This window comes from Triticum urartu, chromosome 2A, assembly GCF_056163025.1.
Source record: "Triticum urartu cultivar PI428250 chromosome 2A, HENAU_Tu73, whole genome shotgun sequence".
Classification (NCBI taxonomy): Eukaryota; Viridiplantae; Streptophyta; class Magnoliopsida; order Poales; family Poaceae; genus Triticum; species Triticum urartu.
Window position 1 is genome coordinate 436,850,392 of NC_141874.1, and position 23,781 is coordinate 436,874,172.

A 23,781-nucleotide genomic window follows, 5' to 3' on the forward strand; every position below is an offset into this window, starting at 1 on the left:
CTCGTGAGATATAGAGATGAGGGGAAGGCGAGGAAAGGGGAGGACTTTAACCCGAGCCAGGGTCCCATTGATCCAGAGCTGGTGATGATATCTGGTGGCGGGAGGTCCCATGGCTCCATAGCCATTGGAGATGGACTTATCCGTTGTCCTAGCACTCTCCCGAAGATCAAGGCGCGCCAGTCGAGCTCCGCTCCTGAGATAAGGCCTCGTGAACGGCCAGTGCAACTCGCCATCAAGGTTAGTGATACGTACTCAGTTATCTTTCTCCATTAATTACATTGTGTGCGCTTCCATCAATGATTACAAATGGTCATGTGAGTGGTGTTGCAGGCTGCTATACAGAGTGAGAGAGATAGAACGGAGAAACTTCTGGCGGAGGCGGCGGAGAGGCAGCGGGAGTTGGAGGAGAGGACGACAAAGATGATGGAGGAGGAGAGGGCACGGAATGACATGCAGGCAAGGGCCATGTACGAGCTCCTTGTGGTAAGTTTCTTCTGCAGATTAGCTAAAACATTCATGTAGTGTTTGTCTCATTACTAACTAGTATGACTGAGTCGTCAAAACCAAATGTGCAGTCTGTGTGCGAGAAGACAGGTCAGACCGCTCCGCCGATGCCAGTGATTGCTCCTGGGACCACGGTGAGTTTTATTTGAATGGACATTACTTGCTAGTCTTAACATTTGAGTGTCATCATGCTAACAAGACATTGGAAATGATCTTTGGTGCAGTGTAACTCCAGACAAGCATCGCACGATCCTTCTCCATCTACCAACACGAGCCACCCCGCTCCTACACCTCCTGGATCTTGGTAAGTTTATCTAGTGTTTTGCTTAACACATGCATAAAGACCTAGACTTAGCTTTATTTCCTCCAATGCTTACCATAATGACCTAGACTTAGCTTCTTCTCCTCCAAAATGACTTAATAAGCTTACTGACCTCCAAAACCATCCATTTTACCTAATTTAGCTCTAAAACGATCTGTACTTAGCTTAGTTAGCTCATAGACGATCCATTTTACCTAAGTTAGCTCTAAAATGACCCATTTTACCTAGGTTAGCTTATAAATGATCCAGTTCATCCAAGTTAGCTCAAAAATGACCCATTTTACCTAGATTAGCTCCTAAATGATCCATTTTACCTACGTTAGCTTTAAAATGACCCATTTCACCTAGGTTAACTCCAAAATGACCCATCTTACCTAGGTTATCTCATAAACGATCCATTTCAACTAATTTAGCTCATAAACGATCCATTTCACCAAGTTAGCTAAAAACAATCCATTTCACCTAAATTAGCTCTTAAATGATCCATTTCGCCTAAGTTAGCTCAAAAAGATCCATTTCAACTAAATTAGCTCATGAATGATCCATTTCACCTAAGTTAGCTCAAAAACGATCCATTTCAACTAAGTTAGCTCATAAATGATCCATTTCACCTAAGTTAGCTAAAAAACGATCCATTTCACCTTAGTTACCTCAAAAACGATCCATTTGACCTTAGTTAGCTCATAAACAACCCATTTCAACTAAGTTAGCTCATAAATGATCCATTTCACCTTAACTAGCTCATAAACGACCCATTTCAACTTAGTTAGCTCATATATGATCCATTTCACGTAAGTTAGCTCATAAATGACATACTCTTCTTGTTCTAGTCTTCTTCTTGTTCTACTCTTCTTGTTCTAGTCTTCTTCTTGTTCTACTCTTCTTCTTGTTCTACTCTTCTTGTTCTAACTTTCTTATTTTCATTTTGCAGATTTCATTCACTTGACGAAAGCTTGCATAGATGGAGTGCTCCTTATCCCTTTCTCTGTTTCTTTTGTATCGTTGAACTACGCATGTATCGTTGGATGAAACTATTGTAATATATATGGTTGGATGCCTCTATGTTGAACTTGTTATGTATGATGGAACTATGCATGTAATATATATGGTTGGATGATGAAGTTATGTGTTGGATATCTTATATGTTTGCTCTGTAATGGCCTTTTGAAATATATCTATATATGTCATATATATTTGTGATGAAAATTGTTGGATTTAATAAAAACAGATAAAAGAGCCAATATGCAGGCTCTTTGCCGTCTGCCACCGACAGCAACGGGCTCTTTGCCGTCTGCCGCGGACGGCAAATAAGACACGTGGCATCCAGTTGTGCTTCCTGGGAGCTGACCCATTTGGTCAGTTTGCCTACAGTGGCAGATGGCAAAGACTTTGCCATCAGTGGCAGACGGCAAAGAACCTGCACTTTGCCATCAGTGGCAGACGGCAAAGAACCTGCCATGTAGTGACGTGTAGATGACATCATACGGCGGACGGCAAAGACACTAGAAATTTTGCCGTCAGCGGCGGACGGCAAAGGCCTGCCGTTAGCCACTTAACGGACTGACAGCGCAATTATTGCCGTCCGCTCTCTTTGCCGTCCGCCGCAGACGGCAAAGGGCCTTTGCCGTCAGCCGCCAGGAAGCAGACGGCAAAGTAGCTGTTTACCGTAGCCTACTTTGCCGGAGCCTTTTGCCGTCCGCGGCTGACGGCAAAGGCCTTTGCCGTCCGCCGTTCATGCCTTTGCCGTCTGCCGTGGCAGACGGCAAAATAGCTGATTCCTGTAGTGAAATGCTATTTTGCGATCAGTGCAGGAAGTTTTTTATTGATGAATTTCAGGTTATGATAGTTGCCAATGAACCCTAGATCTAGGTAGTTGTATTTCAAAGTGCAGTATGAAGGTAGACATGATAGTTTCAATAACTATCTGCACTGGATGGCAACTAATTCCCTGATCAACTGTGTCAGTTGCCACAAATTTGTTTTCCATGTGGCAACTATTTTTGTGCACACACTATGGCTGCTGCCATGCTGTAGGCATGATAAAGTGTAGTAAATAGGTAGTCATGGTAGTTTCAGCAACCATGTGCACTGGATGGCAACTAATTTCCTGATCAAATGTGTCTGTTGCCACACAGTATGATTTCCATGCGGCAAGTATTTCTATTAACACACTAAGGCTGTTGCCATGATGTAGGCAGGATAATGTGGCAAATTCACTGTATAATAGACTCAATTTTGTGTTTTGCCATGCTGACTTGTGATATCTAAACATATTTGACCGTATTACATGGCAACTCATTTTTAATATGAGGTCAGTGTGTGAGTTGCCACATTACAGGTTGTTCAGTAGATGTTTTCAACACTTTTTGAATTGTCTTGTATTTTAACATGGCAATTTCAACCTAGTACATTTTCCTTTGAATATATGACAACTATGTGCACTAGATGGCAACTAATTTCCTGATCAAATGTGTCAGTTGCCACAAGTATGATTTCCATATGGCAAGTATTTCTGTTAACACACTATGGTTGTTGCCATGATGTAGGCAGGATAATGTGGCAAATTCATAGTACCATATACTCAATTTTGTGTTTTGCCATGCAAACTTGTGATATCTGAACATATTTGGCCGTACTACATGGCAACTCATTTTTAATATGAGGTCAGTGTGTGAGTTGCCACATTACAGGTTGTTCAGTAGATGTTTTCAACAATTTCTGAATTGTCTTGCATTTTAACATGGCAATTTCAACCTAGTACATTTTCCTTTGAATATATGACAACTCATTTTTTGTATGAGGACAGAGTGTGAGTTGCCACATTATATGTTTGTGCGGCCGAAGATTTGTGCCTTTCTTTCGTACTATCTTGTGCTAACATGGCAACTTCAGCATTTTGTTTCAAGTGCCTTATGATCTGTACATTTTTCAAATGAAGCCAATGTGTTTTGTTGCCACATTTATTGTTGGACAATCATAGGGAGTGTGGGTGTTCATACGATATTGCCTAAACTTTTTGCCACTTTCAATTGAGCCCATGTGGCAAGTACATTCTGTTAGGTGGCAACTGCTTACTTCATACTTTCATTTTTCACCCTGACATTTTGATTTGTTCTTACCTCAGTAGAATGGCTCGCGGCGATCATCAAGACGATGATGATGATTTCATGGAGTTACTGCGGCAGAATCATGCAACTAGACGGACAACAGACGGCGATGAGGTAACTGTCCACCCCCAGCCCCCCTTCCCCCATATGTTTTGAATGTCATGTTGAGTTTGCAATCGTTTGATAGGGTCTAAACCTTCATGATAGTGAAACATGGCAATAAATGATCATTTCTCTATTTTGCAGAAGAAGAAACGTAATCGCAATAGGTCTTCACAGGAATGCCTGACTATATTGACCAAGGGATTCACCGACGACCAGAAGGGAGCTGCTGCTGAGTTGGGGATGCAGGCTCTGATGGATTTTCGGTGCAAGAATCTAGTGAACCCTGTATGCGACTGGCTCGGTGAGATTTACGAGCCCGCCTCCAGGGAATTTGTGATTCCGGGACGTGGAAGACTGCCATTAGACGAGGAATCCGTGTTCTGCATGTTGGGTGTGCCCCGTGGAGAAATCAAAGTCCCGTATGAGGTCAATAATACGATTGAGGAAACGTTGTTTGCCCGTTTGTTTCCAGGGATGACATCCACGCCGAACACGACCGTGCTGGCAAATTCGCTAGAGGGCATGAAAAGCCATGGCGAAGTTTTTAAGATGAAGCTACTCATGTACCTAATCTCAGCTATTTTTGCACCGACCACATCTCTTCGCCCAAGCAACGAATGCTTCCCCATCCTGGTGAATGCTCTATCTCTACTCCTTCATTTTTCCTTCAATCTTTTGACTCCTATGTCATCTGTAAGCTACTCACTACCAGTTTTTTGATGTTTTCCCATTTTGATTTCTGATGCAGCAACTTCTTGTCCTAAAATTTATGTCGTGTAGGCAAAACTAAAAGAAGTGAAGAACATGAATTGGTGTAAGTTCATTGCGGACTTCCTGCATGATGCATTCTCAAACAAGATGTACCAGAAGGGTTGTCGACTCCATTTAATGGTATTTTTGTACTACTCTTTTGCAAACACTCCTAGCTCCTTGAGCATGCATGGCAACCATCATGGTGACATTGTGGCAACTACCATCATAACAAGATGGCAACTGCCATCAGAACAAGATGGCAACTGCCAACATAACTAGATGGCAACTAACACATATAGATGGCAACTAACAGAAATACATGGCAACTCTTTCCTTCTTCATGCCTTCCAACTTGATGATTGAAGGAACATACGTTAGCTTCTTTTTTTGCAAAATACCATGATGGCAACTGATATTTTTTTCTTTTTAAATTGTTGTACATCAGCTCATGTACGTCGATCGTCTTGATCTGTCCACTTTGGACTTTACTGGGATAGGAGGCCCGCCGCCTCCACACAAGTTTGTTGTTTCTGCGTGGACTTATGATGTTGTCAAGGCGGTGCTTGCCGCGGACAAGATAACTGATACGAAATACGAGAAACTGTAGGTTAGTTCTGGCTTCTTTCTTTGCACGACATTCTTTCAATTTTGACGCTGCATAACATATGAAAAAATCCCCATACGGCAACCGCACGTGGCTAACAAGAGATGACTACCTTGTTAGCCATGGATGTCTGTGCATGGTATCCATGTCTTACGCCACATGGCAACTCTGCCATCCATTTTGAAACTTCTATCCTCTACCTCTTTTTTATTTTTTATTTTTGCAATACATGAACTGTTGGTTAGTGTTCATTGTTTTCTCTCTTTACATGCTAGCTGTTTTTTTGGTTTTTTCCAGCTGATGGCCAAGCATGCTATAGACTACAGCGTGTTTGGTGCGCCTCAAAACTTTGGAAAGTGGATGGGCGTGCACTCAGCTCCGTCTTGTCCTGTTGAGGTAATCAAGGATATATATCTATGGTTGTGTTTGGTTTATTTTGATCTTGTGCACGTGACTTTAATACGGTTGGTTACTGCTGCTTCTTGTTTCGTGCACAGGCAAGGGCACCTGTTGAGCATCTAATTGGGTAGCTTGCATCCGGAATGACCAGCTTGCTCGGGAAGTTAGTTGACGGTTGGACGTCCCTTAATGGCTCTGACAGCGACGCGGTTGCGAGGCAGTTCACTCCATTCGTTGCAGAATAGAAACATCGGCCAACTAGTTGCCGTGGTCGGTATGACTACAACAGCTCGCAGGAGCTTCCTGACACACAAGATGAACTAGATGGAGATGCTGCTCTCGACAAGGATGACGACGGTGACATGGAGAACGTGCAACATGACCCCGACGATGATGAACATGTCGATGTTCGTGCAGGTGGTAAGAAGGGCAAGGGTGTACCAGATGTCCCCTCACCGGAGAAAGTCAAAGAACAGACAGTTGCGAGAGGCAAGGGGGTGTCGCCCTCAAAGAGGGGGAGGGATCCAGAGGAGGTTGGGCAGGGCTCTCCTGTCAAGAGACCTAGGACCGATCCCTTAGCTGCTAGGAGGAGGTTCGAATTCTATTTTAGTGTTTTGTTTTGTCTATCCTTTCGAACAAACTGACCCCCTTTTCCATTTGTTTTTGCTAAGCATGACAACGATTTTCGTGTCTGGCACTTGGCACCTTTTTCTGCCTCTTTCTTATATGTGCAGCGAGGCGACAGCTAGTGGACGAGCAGTTACGAAGAAACAAGCACCAACGCCAACCCGTGTTTCTGCTCGATTGAACAAGGGTGCCCCTATTGCTGGTGACACGCCTTCCACTAGGTCATCTCCTTGTACGTCGATGTCCAACACCGGTGATCCCATCATGTTGCCAGATTTGAGGAAGACAGTCAAGAAGTAGGCTATCCCTGTTCTTTTTTCATTGCTATATTTTTGCTTTTCAATGCAACTGTTTAGCTTGCCACATGGTCTACTGCCATCAGTCCCACATTGCAACTGTTGTTTCTCCCATGCTCTATTTCTTTTTACTACATGGCAACTCCTGCTTGTTTTGCATGGCAACTGCTAACTAGGCAAAATGGCAACTCTTATTCCACCTACATGGCAAATACCAGCTTTTCCATCTGTTTGTGCACTCATCCACACCTAGTTTTGAAATGACAGTCCTGGCACATCACACATTTTTTAAGATGTGTACCATGGCAACTGCTGCTTGTTCTGCATGGCAACTGCTAACTGGGCCACATGGCAACTCTTATTCCACCTACATGGCAACTATCAGTTGTTCATCTAACAATGTTCATGTGTTTTATTTTTTTCAGTGTGAAGAAGACTACCACACGCGTGACCAAGCAGAACCCCAGAGACCCACTCGAACGCATACACTCAAAGCTGTCGACAAGTGGCAACTCAGACGTTCATGAGGCGCCAGTGCACAAACCTGCTGCTGCACCGTCCACTGTTCCCACTAGCTCTGGTGCAAGCGGCCGACCATCTCCGCCGGTTGCAGATGTGCAGGCTATGACAGCAGGCATCCGTACATCTGGGAGTGACGAGTCGGTATCTGCCAGGACTGCTGAAATATTGCCCACTCTGCTCGCAATGAAGGATGCTGCTGTGAGCCATGCTACCCGATCAGCAAGTGTTGAAGTGGACGCCCCCGAGATCAACCTAAGCAAGGAAGATTCCCGCTCATCTGACACGGATTCCAAGCGCGTGGGTGGTGGCACTTCTACGTCCATGAAAGAAGGGGCTGAGGTGACAGTTCATAATGATATGCCATCCATAGGTGAGACTCTTAGCTTTTGGTGCTCCAGAGGTTGCCAAGGTGACCGTTACGCGAGCTGGTCTTCCACCTAGCCGTCGTAGCCCCTGCAAGCAATCTGCAGACACACCCAATGCGCTGGCTGTAGCTAGGAGCAGCAGAGGTGACTCTGGTTATGTGCTTGCGTCCACACTGTTCCCACCACCTACCAGAAGCAATGTTATGGAGAGAACGGAAGACCAGAGTACAACCGACCCAGGTGGCAAGCCGGGCACGACTGATAGAGGTGAACGTGCGGAGCAGACTGCGTCTTTACCCGCAGTGGATAACCCCAGCTTAAATCTGCGCACTTCTAAGCTCCCAGTCAACATCGGTGTCCCCTACAGCCCAAACAAGAAGATTGTCAAGAAATCTGCGACTGATACCGCTGACAGCACGCCCCCCTATGAATAAGCCCGATGATTCTGCAGCGGCCGATGCAGAAATGTTTGTTGATCTTTCACCCTTGGATTTTGCCTAGCAAGTTGTTCGCGGTCCGGCCAGTAGGCAGGAGAGGCACCCAATGGACTTCACCCCACCGAGCTTTAGCCTTGGCATTGATCGCAGTCAAGATGAACCAGTGGTGCAAGATCCTTCACCAGTTGCCTTTGCTTTCCCGGCAGGCATGGCCCCAGTGATGGCGCAGCCAATGGTCGAGGGCAGGAAGGCTGTGAAGTTCGCAGAGCCGATTGTGCAAGGTACATTTCTTATGCGTTTATCATTTTCGTGTATACATCTTTTTAGTCTGACTTTTGTCCCAAGCTTTTTTGGGTTCTCACTTTTTGTGATGGCAAATGTTATCTGATGGACATGGCAACTGGATTTGCTTACACGCTGTCACCTACATTTTTCTGTTGCCATGCTGCATTTTCCATTCTGCAGGCACATGGCAACTGCAGTTGATACTGTTGGAAATATGCCCTAGAGGCAATAATAAATTAGTTATTATTATATTTCCTTATTCATGATAATCGTTTATTATCCATGCTAGAATTGTATTGATAGGAAACTCAGATACATGTGTGGATACATAGACAACACCATGTCCCTAGTAAGCCTCTAGTTGACTAGCTCGTTGATCAATAGATGGTTACGGTTTCCTGACCATGGACATTGGATGTCATTGATAACGGGATCACATCATTAGGAGAATGATGTGATGGACAAAGACCCAATCCTAAGCCTAGCACAAGATCATGTAGTTCGTATGCTAAAGCTTTTCTAATGTCAAGTATCATTTCCTTAGACCATGAGATTGTGCAACTCCCGGATACCGTAGGAGTGCTTTGGGTGTGCCAAACATCACAACGTAACTGGGTGGCTATAAAGGTATACTACAGGTATCTCCGAAAGTGTCTGTTGGGTTGGCACGAATCGAGACTGGGATTTGTCACTCCGTGTGACGGAGAGGTATCTCTGGGCCCACTCGGTAGGACATCATCATAATGTGCACAATATGTGATCAAGGAGTTGATCACGGGATGATGTGTTACGGAACGAGTAAAGAGACTTGCCGGTAACGAGATTGAACACGGTATCGGGATACCAATGATCGAATCTCGGGCAAGTATCGTACCGATAGACAAAGGGAATTGCATACGGGATTGATTAAGTCCTTGACATCGTGGTTCATCCGATGAGATCATCGTGGAACATGTGGGAGCCAACATGGGTATCCAGATCCCGCTGTTGGTTATTGACCGGAGAGTCATCTTGGTCATGTCTGCATGTCTCCCGAACCCGTAGGGTCTACACACTTAAGGTTCGGTGACGCTAGGGTTATAGAGATATTAGTATGCGGTAACCCGAATGTTGTTCGGAGTCCCAGATGAGATCCCGAACGTCACGAGGAGTTCCGGAATGGTCCGGAGGTAAAGAACTATATATAGGAAGTGCTATTTCGGCCATCGGGACAAGTTTCGGGGTCACCGGTATTGTACCGGGACCACCGGAAGGGTCCCGGGGGTCCACCGGGTGGGGCCACCTGCCCCGGGGGGGCACATGGGCTGTAGGGGGTGCGCCTTGGCCTATATGGGCCAAGGGCACCAGCCCCAAGAGGCCCATGCGCCAAGAGAAGAGGGAAAGGAAGAGTCCTAAAGGGGGAAGGCACCTCCGAGGTGCCTTGGGGAGGAGGGACTCCTCCCCTGGCCGCACCCTTCCTTGGAGGAAGGGCCAAGGCTGCGCCTCCCCCCTCTCCCTTGGCCCTATATATAGTGCGGGGAAGGGAGGGCAGCCCAACCTAAGCCCTGGCGCCTCCCTCTCCCTCCCATGACACATCTCCCTCCTCCCGCAGTGCTTGGCGAAGCCCTGTTGGAATCCCGCTGCTTCCACCACCACGCCGTCGTGCTGCTGGATCTCCATCAACCTCTCCTCCCCCCTTGCTGGATCAAGAAGGAGGAGATTTCGCTGCTCCGTACGTGTGTTGAACGCGGAGGTGCCGTCCGTTCGGCGCTAGGATCATCGGTGATTTGGATCACGACGAGTACGACTCCATCAACCCCGTTCTCTTGAACGCTTCCGTGCGCGATCTACAAGGGTATGTAGATCCACTCCTCCCTCGTTGCTAGATGACTCCATAGATAGATCTTGGTGACATGTAGGAAAATTTTGAATTTATGCTACGTTCCCCAACAGATACATCATGGCAACTGTAGTTGTTGTCACATGGCAACTACAATGCATTGCACATGGCAACTGGAGTTGCCTGCACATGGCAACTCCCTACTTTCTGTGCCTACATCTCATATTTCTGCAACCTTTCTTTCACACTAAATTTGTTTTCTTTTCTAGGTATCCTAACCCACTTTTTTGATCCTTGCAGCCACCCCTGAGGAGATTACGCTGTCACTTGATGAAGCTTACCTCAGGATTGAGGAGGCAGCATTGCAGAGAAGGTCCTCACGAGGTCAGGGCCAATCAAGTTCCAACATGCCTGCTGAGTCGGTATCTGAGGATACCATTAGAAGTGCCACCCCTGGTTCTGTGAGGCAGCGTAGGGTAGTTCACGCGCCACCTGCGGATGATTATGAGCCGGAAGTCAAGGACAGAAAGGATCAAAACCAGCTGTACGACATTGTCAAGCACTTTGGAAATGCGAGGTCCAACAGCAATCACATGAAGGAGCTGAAAGCGTAATGACCACACCCTCATAAACCTCTCATTTGCTTTGCTCTTTTTTACTATTCATGCTTTTGCTATTTCTAGATATGCTCTGTTTATGTTTTATTTCTTTTTTTACTTAGTAGACATGATTCTTTCATGTTATATCATTTTCATACAGCTCATATTTGGATAGAACCAAGATCATACAATGCGATGCGACGTACGTTGACCTGGGTGATCTTGCCGAGTCTGTGGGGCCATTCGGCAAAATGTCGAAGAATGTAGTTGCATGTGGGATTGACTTCATCAACAGGCATATGGATATGTCTCCCAACAAAACAATCATGCAACACACTGCGACATGCAAAATATGGGATGGTGACTTCCACCACAAAATCATGAGGAAGCATTTTGCTGCGCATGGTGATTTCAAGCTCACAATGAAGAAATGTGTGAGTACTCCTTCCTTTTTTGCACATTTTTTCCTCCCATGTTATTTTTTTGCCAGTAGCTATGCTTCAGATTTTGGCTACACCCTGTTTTGTGACAGTTGTTTCATGTGGCAACAACTGCCATGTAAAATGACTTCTGATTTGCTTTCTTAATACAGCCTATGTGGAAACTTCTAACTAAAATACATGGCAACTTTGTTCATACATGGATGGCAAATTCTTTTAGTTACCCACTGTAACTAAACATTATACGTTGGTCTACTTTTCTTGGACCCTTGATGCTTTTATGTCATTCATGTGCCTGTCAGTGTAACTGGTGATATCTTTACATGTCTTTTTCCCAACTACATCATTTCTATTCTTAATGTGAGCTCTGCTTCTTCTTTCCTTCATTTTTGTTTGCAGGTCTTGTTCCCCATGTTCCAGGAGCTTGCACCACATGATAAGTCTGGTCACCACTACGCGATCTGCCTTGACCTGAAGAACCAACGTTTTGAGGTGCTTGATTCAATGCGTTCAGAAGCTGGTGCAGACCTTACTATGCATGATGAATACTTCATCAACAACCTCAAAGAGACATGGAACCATCGCTATGAAAACTCAAAGGTCCAGATCAGACATTTTCCAATTGAGTACGTGGCGACTACGAAGCAAGGAAACCGGTATTTTCCCATCTTTTCTTCATGTGTCCTCCAAACCAATGCTTACCCTCTTTTTGTCACCTCTGAATTGAAGTTTATGATTTTTTTTCTCTATGTTCTTGTGAGTTAACCTGATTCTTTTCTTGTTTAGGCACGACTGCGGCTTTCACACGTTGGAATACCTTGCAAAGTGGGAAGGTCGACGGGTTCCTGTCGTCATAGCTGCAATGGTCGTCGAGCTCCGCAAATTTTATACATGGAACTGGTTGATGAATGAATATTTCAACATGCGGTCCAACGCACGTGAGTTCATAGAGGAAGCTGTCAAGAAAGCCGCCAAGAAGTACAAGTGATCACGTGGTGCTCCATACCGAACGCCCACCTTACATTCTGTTGCCGAGGAATGTAAGGTATTACCTTTGTTCTTTCAAAACTATGTCCGTGTACTATGTTATGGCTGCATCTCCGCGTAGCCTAGTATGTAGTGGTGGTGTGTGAGCGACATTTGGATATTTTCTGTAATATATGTGTGGATGTGAACCTATTTTTGAGGTGTGACAACAGATACATTTATGTTTTTCAGTATTATTATGCGTTCATCGTTGGTAGTACCAGTTTGGTGTTTTGACAGCGCCTATGATGTTTGAAAACATGGCAAATGTAGTTCATCAGACACGGTTAGTGAAAGTTATCGTCCTTCTTCATTTTTCTGTTTAGTTCTTTTTTTCATTGCTAACTGTACCGGCTAGCATGGTAGTTTGATCACGCAGCCGTAACCTATGCGGTTGCTGCACGAGACCGTTTCAACTTGTTTCCCATAGTTTGCAACACAATACAATATGTGTGACTAAAATGCACCGACTGAACATGGAAATCTACGCGATGAAGAGTCAGTACAACTAACATGGCATATTCAGTACAACTAACATGGCAGATTCAGTACAAATAACATGGCAAATTCAGTAGAAATGGCATGGCAGATTCAGTAGAAATGGTGTGGCAGATTTAGTAGAAATTGCATGGCAGATTCAGTAGAAATTGCATGGCAGATTCAGTTCAAGTAACATGGGAAATTCAGTACCATACACGTGGCAACTGCAGTTATTCATTCATGGCATTTTGCTTCACATTCTGATGCCCCTGAAGAGTCACTCTCTAATTTTTACAAAATTTAGAACATCTAGATTACAAAAAAATGTCACCATGGACCAAGTCACAGTGCTCCAATGTTGCTTACGGATTGCCCGTCCCTTTTTTGGTTTCTTGTGTTTTGCTTAAATCTCCCATCCCGATTTGTATCTTATCTCTTTTGGACGCCCTTTTGTGATGAACGGGGCGGGTTCCTAACCTGGGTTTGTGTGCTTGCTGTTCCAGATCCTACATCCGAGTTTTCAGATGATGGCCCCGTGGATGAAGGTACACTTGATGTGCGGGGGAACCTGTGTAAGGCTTCCTCAGCTTTCCTCTTCTTGATCTCATCAAGCTCTCTTTTGAGGGTCTTCCTGTGTTTTTCTGCGACCCTCGCTGTCTCATCACTCTTGCACGCTTCATCAATTAGTTTAGCATAGTTCTTTGTCAACACAAGTGCCTCACGACTTCCATGGTTGACTCTGGTCTCTCGTCATGCATAGCCAAAACTGCGTTTGATGTTTGCGGCGCCAATGTGTCGTCAGCGTCCCAAGTCCATCGCCTCCTTATGAAATGGCGGGGCATTCGTGTCACCGCGTTCATGTCCATTACCTTTAGTATGTGACAGCACACAATCCCGTCCCATTCGAATTTGCAGCATTGGCAGTAGTATTAGCCTTCGCTTATCGATGCCTTCACAAAGTAGTTCCTTCCCTTGTCCGGGTCTTCAGGTTCTGAATCCAAAATGCCCATGATAGAACACACCTTGAACGTATGTTCGTCCACTTGGAAAGCCGTGTACATGCTGGCACGCTTTATTTCTTCCTAGAATCTACAAGTTTTGTGTGGTTTTTGTTAAACTCTTATGTGAAGTTTTCTGTAGCACCTTTTGTTGTTGTGGCCAATGGAATTACAGTTCGTTCAAACATGGCAACTACAGTTCATCGAACATGGCAACTGCAGTTGAGTAAACATGGCAACTGCAGTTCATTAAACATGGCAACAACAGTTCACTAAACATGGCAGCTACATAACAACTTCATTTGGCATTTGCATTCCATACCATCATGGCCAGTGGAAGTACGGTTCATTAAACATGGCAACTGCAGTTCATGAAACATGGCAACTGCAGTTGAGAAAACATGGCAACTGCAGTTGAGTAAACATGGCAACTGTAGTTCATTAAACATGGCAAACTGTAGTTCATTAAACATGGCAACTACATATCATGGTTACTCTGTACTCAATGGCTACTTTTAAAAAAATACCATTTTCAAATAAGCTTTTTAACTGCATTGCATTCTACATGGCACCTACTACCTCCATGATTTGTGCAAATAAGATTGTAACACAACTGACTTACTTGTTAAAAATCTTGTTGGTGTATATCTTGCTCATCTGCCTCTCCATTGGTAAATATGTTAGCAATTTTGGCTGCTTGAGCGCGGTGTTTGCTTCTTGCTGTAGCTCGGACCCCAGTATTTTTTGTTGCAAAGCGGTGTACTACTTGGCAAACTGTAGCAATGAGTTGCCAGGGCTGACGTACCGCTTCAAAATAGCATTGAACCCCTCACTGCGCTGTGTAGTCTGCAGAAACGGGAAGAAGCATTGCATGAAGTAGGCCGGCACCCAGTACATTCGCTTTTCCCACAAGCTAGCAAGCGTCTCGTGGTCTTGGACTTGATATGTTTCAATCATAGCCATCCAGCTCCTTGCAAACTCCTCCACCGTCAAGCTGTGGTCCACGCATAGCTCGAATGCCTTGTGCAGCTTTAGACGGTCAGCAAAGAACGGTCCTAGCGTCTCCTCAGCCTTCTTTATAATGTGCCACCTACATTGCCTGTGCACTGCCAACGGAAAGACCTCCTCTATGCATGCACGCATGCTAAAATCATGGTCTGTTATTATGTTCATCGGAGCAAGTCCACCCATGCACTCTAAGAAGGTCTTGAACATCCAAATGTACCCATTTGTGTCTTCGTTCCGAACGAGCCCGCATCCGAACTGCAATGACTGATTGTGGTTATTTATTCCTATGAATGGAGCGCATGGCATCTTGTACATATTAGTGAGATATGTCGCGTCGAATGAAATGCAGTCTCGGAAATGTTTGTAGGCTCTTCTTGCAGCACCATCCACCCAATACATGTTCCTGACACGGTCCTCATCGTCCAATCTTATCCTGTAGAAGAAATCTGGATCTTCTTTCACTTTCTCAGTGAAGTAGGCTATCGTGGCTTCTATGTCAGCCAACTTGCTTTCTCTATGGCACTTTTCCTTTAGGTTTGTGACGTCTGCCAGTATGTAGGGCATGCTACTCAGAGTCCCATTTTTGCTGTGGATGAGGGAGAGTATCTGGACTATTCTTGATGGACCGACGTTACAATCATGTAGCAGCTTTATGAATTTCTTCTCAAGGGGGGTGAATGCCCTGTCGACGGTCAGAAATTTTACCAGGTCAAACTTCTTTATTAGCTCGTGGTTGTGCTCGTCAAAATATTCACTGACCACCCACTGTGCTCCATCTACGTTCAGCTTACATCGGACAGTTCATTCCATCTTGACAATGATACCTCTCTTTCGTTCCGGAACGACAGGCGCATCACCTTTCCCTTCTTGTTTCTTCATGCCATGTAGCACCTGATCTCACCTCTGCTGTACTCGTTAGTTTTTTTAATTTTCCTGTGGTATTCGGTGTTGACCGCAAACCCATGCAACTTTGCATATGTCTGGTAGAATTCCTTTGCATCTTCAAACAAATCAAATCTCTGCCCAAGATATGGTGCCTGAGGTACTATGATTTCTGATTGCACACCATCTTCATCCCCTTGTGCTTCGTCATCGGTTTCATCATTCACTTCAGTATCGGCGGCTGTTTCATCTGCTTGAGTGTTGCTTGTGCTGCTCTGCAAAGGTGTGCTTGTCGGCATTGCTGGAACAATTGCCATTTCCGACACTAACTCGGCATTGTTTGTGGCATGAGTGTTGGCTGGCTAGTGGAACACGTCTTCCATGCGCTCAGAGCTCCCCGCGGTAGATGTCCCCGCGCCGCTGTTAATTGTAGTTGAAGGTCCTTCAATAAAAAATCAGATACGAGCGTAAGATTTTGTTTGAATGGCATGTTTATCGTAACGGAGTACATCAACTGCATGTGATTTTGCATGACATCAGTCACACAGCAAGCCGTGAATCTACATATGTGTTGGAAATATGCCCTAGAGGCAATAATAAATTGATTATTATTATATTTCCTTGTTCATGATAATCGTTTATTATCCATGCTAGAATTGTATTGATAGGAAACTCAGATACATGTGTGGATACATAGACAACACCATGTCCCTAGTAAGCCTCTAGTTGACTAGCTCGTTGATCAATAGATGGTTACGGTTTCCTGACCATGGACATTGGATGTCGTTGATAACGGGATCACATCATTAGGAGAATGATGTGATGGACAAGACCCAATCCTAAGCCTAGCACAAGATCATGTAGTTCGTATGCTAAAGCTTTTCTAATGTCAAGTATCATTTCCTTAGACCATGAGATTGTGCAACTCCCGGATACCGTAGGAGTGCTTTGGGTGTCCAAACGTCACAACGTAACTGGGTGGCTATAAAGGTACATTACAGGTGTCTCCGGAAGTGTCTGTTGGGTTGGCACGAATCGAGACTGGGATTTGTCACTCCATGTGACGGAGAGGTATCTCTGGGCCCACTCGATAGGACATCATCATAATGTGCACGATGTGATCAAGGAGTTGGTCACGGGATGATGTGTTATGGAACGAGTAAAGAGACTTGCCGGTAACGAGATTGAACAAGGTGTCGGGATACCAACGATCGAATCTCGGGCAAGTATCGTACCGATAGACAAAGGGAATTGCATACGGGATTGATTAAGTCCTTGACATCGTGGTTCATCCGATGAGATCATCTTGGAACATGTGGGAGCCAACATGGGTATCCAGATCCCGCTGTTGGTTATTGACCGGAGAGTCATCTCGGTCATGTCTGCATGTCTCCCGAACCCGTAGGGTCTACACACTTAAGGTTCGGTGACGCTAGGGTTATAGAGATATTAGTATGCGGTAACCCGAAAGTTGTTCGGAGTCCCGGATGAGATCCCGGACGTCACGAGGAGTTCCGGAATGGTCCGGAGGTAAAGAACTATATATAGGAAGTGCTATTTCGGCCATCGGGACAAGTTTCGGGGTCACCGGTATTGTACCGGGACCACCGGAAGGGTCCCGGGGGTCCACCGGGTGGGGCCACCTGCCCCGGGGGGGCACATGGGCTGTAGGGGGTGCGCCTTGGCCTATATGGGCCAAGGGCACCAGCCCCAAGAGGCCCATGCGCCAAGAGAAGAGGGAAAGGAAGAGTCCTAAAGGGGGAAGGCACCTCCGAGGTGCCTTGGGGAGGAGGGACTCCTCCCCTGGCCGCACCCTTCCTTGGAGGAAGGGCCAAGGCTGCGCCTCCCCCCTCTCCCTTGGCCCTATATATAGTGCGGGGAAGGGAGGGCAGCCCAACCTAAGCCCTGGCGCCTCCCTCTCCCTCCCATGACACATCTCCCTCCTCCCGCAGTGCTTGGCGAAGCCCTGTTGGAATCCCGCTGCTTCCACCACCACGCCGTCGTGCTGCTGGATCTCCATCAACCTCTCCTCCCCCCTTGCTGGATCAAGAAGGAGGAGATTTCGCTGCTCCGTACGTGTGTTGAACGCGGAGGTGCCGTCCGTTCGGCTCTAGGATCATCGGTGATTTGGATCACGACGAGTACGACTCCATCAACCCCGTTCTCTTGAACGCTTCCACGCACGATCTACAAGGGTATGAATATCCACTCGTTCCTCGTTGCTAGATGACTCCATAGATTGATCTTGGTGACACGTAGGAAAATTTTGAATTATTGCTACGTTCCCCAACAGTGGCATCATGAGCTAGGTCTATGTGTAGTTACTATGCACGAGTAGAACACAAAGTAGTTGTGGGCGTTGATTTTGTTCAATATGCTTACCGTTACTAGTCCAATCTTGATTCGGTGGCATTGTGGGATGAAGCGGCCCGGACCGACCTTACACGTACTCTTACGTGAGACTGGTTCCACCGACTGACATGCACTAGTTGCATAAGGTGGCTAGCGGGTGTCTGTCTCTCCCACTTTAGTCGGATCGGATTCGATGAAAAGGGTCCTTATGAAGGGTAAATAGCAATTGGCATATCACGTTGTGGTTTTGCATAGGTAAGAAACGTTCTTGCTAGAAACCCATAGCAGCCACGTAAAACATGCAAACAACAATTAGAGGACTTCTAACTTGTTTTTGCAGGGTATGCTATGTGATGTGATATGGCCAAAAGGATGTGATGAATGATATATGTGATGTATGAGATTGATCATGTTCTTGTAATAGGAATCACGACTTGCATGTCGATGAGTATGACAACCGACAGGAGCCATAGGAGTTGTCTTAATTTATTTATGACCTGCGTGTCAACATAAACGTCATGTAATTACTTTACTTTATTGCTAACCGTTAGCTGTAGTAGTAGAAGTAATAGTTGACGAGACAACTTCATGAAGACACGATGATAGAGATCATGATGATGGAGATCATGGTGTCATGCCGGTGACGATGATGATCATGGAGCCCCGAAGATGGAGATCAAAAGGAGCAATATGATATTGGCCATATCATGTCACTATTTGATTGCATGTGATGTTTATCATGTTTATACATCTTATTTGCTTAGAACGACGGTAGTAAATAAGATGATCCCTCACTAAAATTTCAAGAAAGTGTTCCCCCTAACTGTGCACCGTTGCGACAGTTCGTTGTTTCGAAGCACCACGTGATGATCGGGTGTGATAGAATTCACATACAACGGGTGTAAGACAGATTTACACACGCGAAACACTTAGGTTGACTTGACGAGCCTAGCATGTACAGACATGGCCTCGGAACACAAGAGACCGAAAGGTCGAGCATGAGTCGTATAGAAGATACGATCAACATGAAGATGTTCAGCGATGTTGACTAGTCCGTCTCACGTGATGATCGGACACGGCCTAGTTGACTTGGATCATGTAATCACTTAGATGACTAGAGGGATGTCTATCTGAGTGGGAGTTCATAAGATGAACTTAATTATCCTGAACATAGTCAAAAGGTTTTTGCAAATTATGTCGTAGCTCGCGCTTCAGTTCTACTGTTTAGATATGTTCCTAGAGAAAATTTAGTTGAAAGTTGATAGTAGCAATTATGCGGACTAGGTCCGTAAACTGAGGATTGTCCTCATTGCTTCATAGAAGGCTTATGTCCTTAATGCACCGCTCAGTGTGCTGAACCTCGAACGTTGTCTATGGATGTTGCGAACATCTGACATACACATTTTGATAACTACGTGATAGTTCAGTTAAACGGCTTAGAGTTGAGGCACCGAAGACGTTTTGAAACGTCGCGAAACATATGAGATGTTTCGAGGGCTGAAATTGGGATTTCAGGCTCATGCCCACGTCAAGAGGTATAAGACCTCCGACGATTTTCTTAGCCTGCAAACTAAGGAGAAAAGCTCAATTGTTGAGCTTGTGCTCAGATTGTCTGAGTACAACAATCATTTGAATCGAGTGGGAGTTGATCTTCCAGATGAGATATTGATGTTTCTCCGAAGTCAATACCACCAAGCTGCTAGAGCTTCGTGATGAACTATAATATATCAGGGACATATATGATGATCCTTGAGATATTCGCGATGTTTGACACCACAAAAGTAGAAATCAAGAAGGAGCATCAATTGTTGATGGTTGGTGAAACCACTAGTTTCAAGAAGGGCAAGGGAAAAAAGGGATGCTTCATGAAACGGCAAATCAGCTGCTGCTCTAGTGAAGAAACCCAAGGTTGAACCCAAACCCGAGACTAAGTGCTTCTGTAATAAGGGGAACAACCACTGGAGCAGAATTACCCTAGATACTTGGTAGATGAGAAGGCTGTCGATAGAAGTATATTGGATATACATTATGTTAATGTGTATGTTACTAGTACTCCTAGTAGCACCAGGGTATTAGATACCGGTTCGGTTGCTAAGTGTTAGTAACTCGAAATAAAAGCTACGGAATAAATGGAGACTAGCTAAAGGTGAGATGACGATATGTGTTGGAAGTATTTCCAAGGTTGATCAAATATCGTACGCTCCCTCTACCATCGAGATTGGTGTTTGCGTTGAGCATAGACATGATTGGATTATGTCTATCGCAATACGGTTATTCATTTAAAGAGAATAATGGTTACTCTGTTTATTTGAATAATACCTTCAATGGTCTTACACCTGAAATGAATGGTTTATTGAATCTCGATCGTAGTGATACACATGTTCATGCCAAAAGATAGTAATGATAGTCCACCTACTTGTGGCACTGCCATGTAAGTCATATTGGTATAAAACGCATGAAGAAGCTCCATGTTGATGGATCTTTGGGCTCACTTGTTTTGAAAGGTTTGAGACATGCGAACCATGTCTATTGGTGTATATGCATGAAGAAAATCCATGCAAATGGACCGTTTGGACTCACTTGATTTTGAATCACTTGAGACATGCAAATCATACCACATGGGCAAGATGACTGAAAGCCTCGTTTTCAGTAAAATGGAACTAGAAAGCAACTTGTTGGAAGTAATACATTTTGATGTGTGCAATCCAATGAGTGCTGAGGCATGTAGTGGATATCTCTATGTTCTTACTTCACAGATGATTTGAGTAGATGTTGAGTATATTTACTTGATGAATCACGAGTCTGAATTTTTGAAAGGTTCAAGTAATTTCAGGGTGAAGTTGAAAGATCGTCGTGACAAGAGGATAAAATATCTATGATATGATCATAGAGATGAATATCTGAATTACGAGTTTGGCACAGAATTAAGACATTGTGGAAATTGTTTCACAACTAATATAGCCTGGAACACCATAGTGTGATGGTGTGTCCGAACATCATAACTGCACCCTATTGGATATGATGCATACCATGATGTCTCTTATTGAATTACCACGATAGTTTATGGGTTCGGCATTAGAGACAACCGCATTCACTTTAAATAGGGCACCACGTAATTCCGATGAGATGACACCGTATGAACTATGGTTTAGAGAAACCTAAGCTGTCATTTCTTAGAAGTTTGGGGCTGCGACGCTTATGTGAAAAAGTTTCAGTCTGATAAGCTCGAACCCAAAGCGCATAAATGCATCTTCATAGGACACCCAAAACAGTTGGGTATACCTCCTGTCTCAGATCCGAAAGCAATAAGGGATTGTTTCTAGAATCAGGTCCTTTCTCGAGGAAAAGTTTCTCTCGAAAGAATTGAGTGGGAGGATGGTGGAGACTTGATGAGGTTATTGAACCGTCTCTTCAAGTAGTGTGTGGCAGGGCACAGGAGTTGTTCCTGTGGCACCTACACCAAATGAAGTGGGAGCTTATGATAGTGATCATGAAACTTCAGATCAAGTCACTACCAAACCTCGTGGGATGACAAGGATGCGTACTACTTCAGAGTGGTACATAATCCTGTCTTGGAAGTCATGTTGCTAGACAACAATGAACCTACGAGCTATGGAGAAGCGATGGTGGGCCTGGATTCCAAAATGGCTCGAGGCCATATAATCTGAGAGAGGATCCATATATGAAAACAAAGTGTAGACTTTGGAAGAACTACTTGATGGTCGTAAGGCTGTTAGGTACATATGGATTTTAAAAGGAAGACGGACAATGATGGTAAATGTCACCATTAAGAAAGCTCGACTTGTCGTTAAGATGTTTTCCGACAAGTTCAAGGAGTTGACTATGATGAGACTTTCTCACTCGTAGCGATGCTAAGAGTCTGTTGGAATTATATTAGCGATTACTGCATTATTTATGAAATCTTGCAGATAGAATGTCAAAACATTGTTTCCTCGACGAAAGGTTGTATGTGATACAAACCGGAAGGTTTTGTCAATCCTGAAAGATGCTAATAAGTATGCAAAGCTCCAGCAATCCTTCTAGGGACTGGAGTAAGCATCTCGGAGTTGGAATGTATGCTTTGATGAGATGATCAAAGATTTTGGGTTTATACAAAGTTTGTGAGAAACTTGTATTTCCAAAGAAGTGACTGGGAGCACTATAGAATTTCTGATGAATATATGTTGTTGACATATTGTTGATCAGAAATGACGTAGAATTTCTGGAAAGCATATAGGGTTATTTGGAAAGTGTTTTTCAATGGAAAGCCTGGATTAAGCTACTTGAACATTAAGCATCAAGATCTATAAGGATAGATCAAAAACGCTTAATGGTACTTTCAAATGAGCACATACCTTGACATGATCTTGAAGGTGTTCAAGATGGATCAGCCAAAGAAGGAGTTCTTGCCTGAGTTGTAAGGTATGAAGTTAAGACTTAAAGCTTGACCACGGCAGAAGAAAGAGAAAGGACGAAGGTCGTCCCCTATGCTTAAGACATAGGCTCTACAGTATGCTATGCTGTGTACCGCACCTGAAATGTGCCTTGCCATGAATCAGTCAAGGGGTACAAGAGTGATCCAAGAATGGATCACAAGACAGCGGTCAAAGTTATCCTTAGTAACTAGTGGACTAAGGAATTTTCTCGATTATGGAGCTGATAAAGAGTTCGACGTAAAGAGTTACGTCGATGCAATCTTAACACCTATCCGGATAGCTCTGAGTAGAGATACCGGATACGTATAATGGAGCAACAAATAGCTCCAAGTAGAACAGTTATTTGAAATGGCTCCAAATATAGCGTAGTAGCTGCATCTACAAGATGACATAGAGATTTGCGAAGTACATATGGATCTGAAAGATTCAGACCCGTTGACTATAACATCTCTCACAAGCATAACATGATCAAACCCAGAACTCATCGAGTGTTAATCACATGGTAATGTGAACTAGATTATTGACTCTAGTAAACTCTTTGGGTGTTAGTCACATGGGGATGTGACCTTGAGTGTTAGTCACATAGCGATGTGAACTGGATTATTGACTCTAGTGCAAGTGGGAGACTGTTGGAAATATGCCCTAGTGCAACTGGATTATATTTCCTTGTTCATGATAATCGTTTATTATCCATGCTAGAATTGTATTGATAGGAAACTCAGATACATGTGTGGATACATAGACAACACCATGTCCCTAGTAAGCCTCTAGTTGACTAGCTCGTTGATCAATAGATGGTTACGGTTTCCTGACCATGGACATTGGATGTCGTTGATAACGGGATCACATCATTAGGAGAATGATGTGATGGACAAGACCCAATCCTAAGCCTAGCACAAGATCATGTAGTTCGTATGCTAAAGCTTTTCTAATGTTAAGTATCATTTCCTTAGACCATGAGATTCTACAACTCCCGGATACCGTAGGAGTGCTTTGGGTGTGCCAAACGTCACAACATAACTGGGTGGCTATAAAGGTACACTACAGGTGTCTCCGAAAGTGTCTGTTGGGTTGGCACGAATCGAGACTGGGATTTGTCACTCCGTGTGACGGAGAGGTATCTCTGGGCCCACTCGGTAGGACATCATCATAATGTGCACAATATGTGATCAAGGAGTTGATCACGGGATGATGTGTTACGGAACGAGTAAAGAGACTTGCCGGTAACGAGATTGAACAAGGTGTCGGGATACCAACGATCGAATCTCGGGCAAGTACCGTACCAATAGACAAAGGGAATTGCATACGGGATTGATTAAGTCCTTGACATCGTGGTTCATCCGATGAGATCATCGTGGAACATGTGGGAGCCAACATGGGTATCCAGATCCCGCTGTTGGTTATTGACCGGAGAG

At 44.5% G+C, this 23,781-nt stretch overlaps 3 protein-coding genes across 3 annotated transcripts; 2 read left to right on the plus strand and 1 right to left on the minus strand.

Annotated features, from left to right (window-relative positions):
- Positions 1-3,993: 3,993 nt before the first annotated feature.
- On the plus strand, positions 3,994-5,070 carry LOC147985380 (uncharacterized). The gene is made up of 3 exons (XM_087541538.1): positions 3,994-4,047; positions 4,180-4,671; positions 4,819-5,070. The coding sequence occupies exons 1-3, from the start codon at positions 3,994-3,996 to the stop codon at positions 5,068-5,070; spliced, it is 798 nt and encodes a 265-aa protein (XP_087397664.1).
- A 1,591-nt stretch (positions 5,071-6,661) lies between these two features.
- Positions 6,662-11,659, plus strand: LOC147985381 (uncharacterized). Its single transcript, XM_087539875.1, has 4 exons — positions 6,662-6,717; positions 7,143-7,225; positions 10,446-10,755; positions 11,584-11,659. Exons 1-4 carry the CDS (start codon positions 6,662-6,664, stop codon positions 11,657-11,659), a joined length of 525 nt encoding a protein of 174 aa, XP_087396001.1.
- Positions 11,660-14,450: 2,791 nt separating this feature from the next.
- Positions 14,451-15,895, minus strand: LOC125531782 (protein FAR1-RELATED SEQUENCE 5-like). The gene is made up of 2 exons (XM_087541539.1): positions 15,598-15,895; positions 14,451-15,472 (listed from the first exon to the last, which is right to left on the minus strand). Exons 1-2 carry the CDS (start codon positions 15,893-15,895, stop codon positions 14,451-14,453), a joined length of 1,320 nt encoding a protein of 439 aa, XP_087397665.1.
- Positions 15,896-23,781: the final 7,886 nt, after the last annotated feature.

Excerpts from the sequence above, each read along its gene's own strand:
- LOC147985380 (XM_087541538.1), top strand. The coding sequence starts at position 3,994 with ATGGAGTTACTGCGGCAGAATCATGCAACTAGACGGACAACAGACGGC. Across the intron at positions 4,048-4,179 it reads GGACAACAGACGGCGATGAG|AAGAAGAAACGTAATCGCAA; the intron begins GTAACTGTCCAC and ends TCTATTTTGCAG. Across the intron at positions 4,672-4,818 it reads ACGAATGCTTCCCCATCCTG|GCAAAACTAAAAGAAGTGAA; the intron begins GTGAATGCTCTA and ends TATGTCGTGTAG.
- LOC147985381 (XM_087539875.1), top strand. The coding sequence starts at position 6,662 with ATGTCCAACACCGGTGATCCCATCATGTTGCCAGATTTGAGGAAGACA. Across the intron at positions 6,718-7,142 it reads TTGAGGAAGACAGTCAAGAA|TGTGAAGAAGACTACCACAC; the intron begins GTAGGCTATCCC and ends TATTTTTTTCAG. Across the intron at positions 7,226-10,445 it reads CTCAAAGCTGTCGACAAGTG|CCACCCCTGAGGAGATTACG; the intron begins GCAACTCAGACG and ends TGATCCTTGCAG.
- LOC125531782 (XM_087541539.1), bottom strand. The coding sequence starts at position 15,895 with ATGGCAATTGTTCCAGCAATGCCGACAAGCACACCTTTGCAGAGCAGC. Across the intron at positions 15,473-15,597 it reads AACTAACGAGTACAGCAGAG|ATGGAGCACAGTGGGTGGTC; the intron begins GTGAGATCAGGT and ends AGCTGAACGTAG.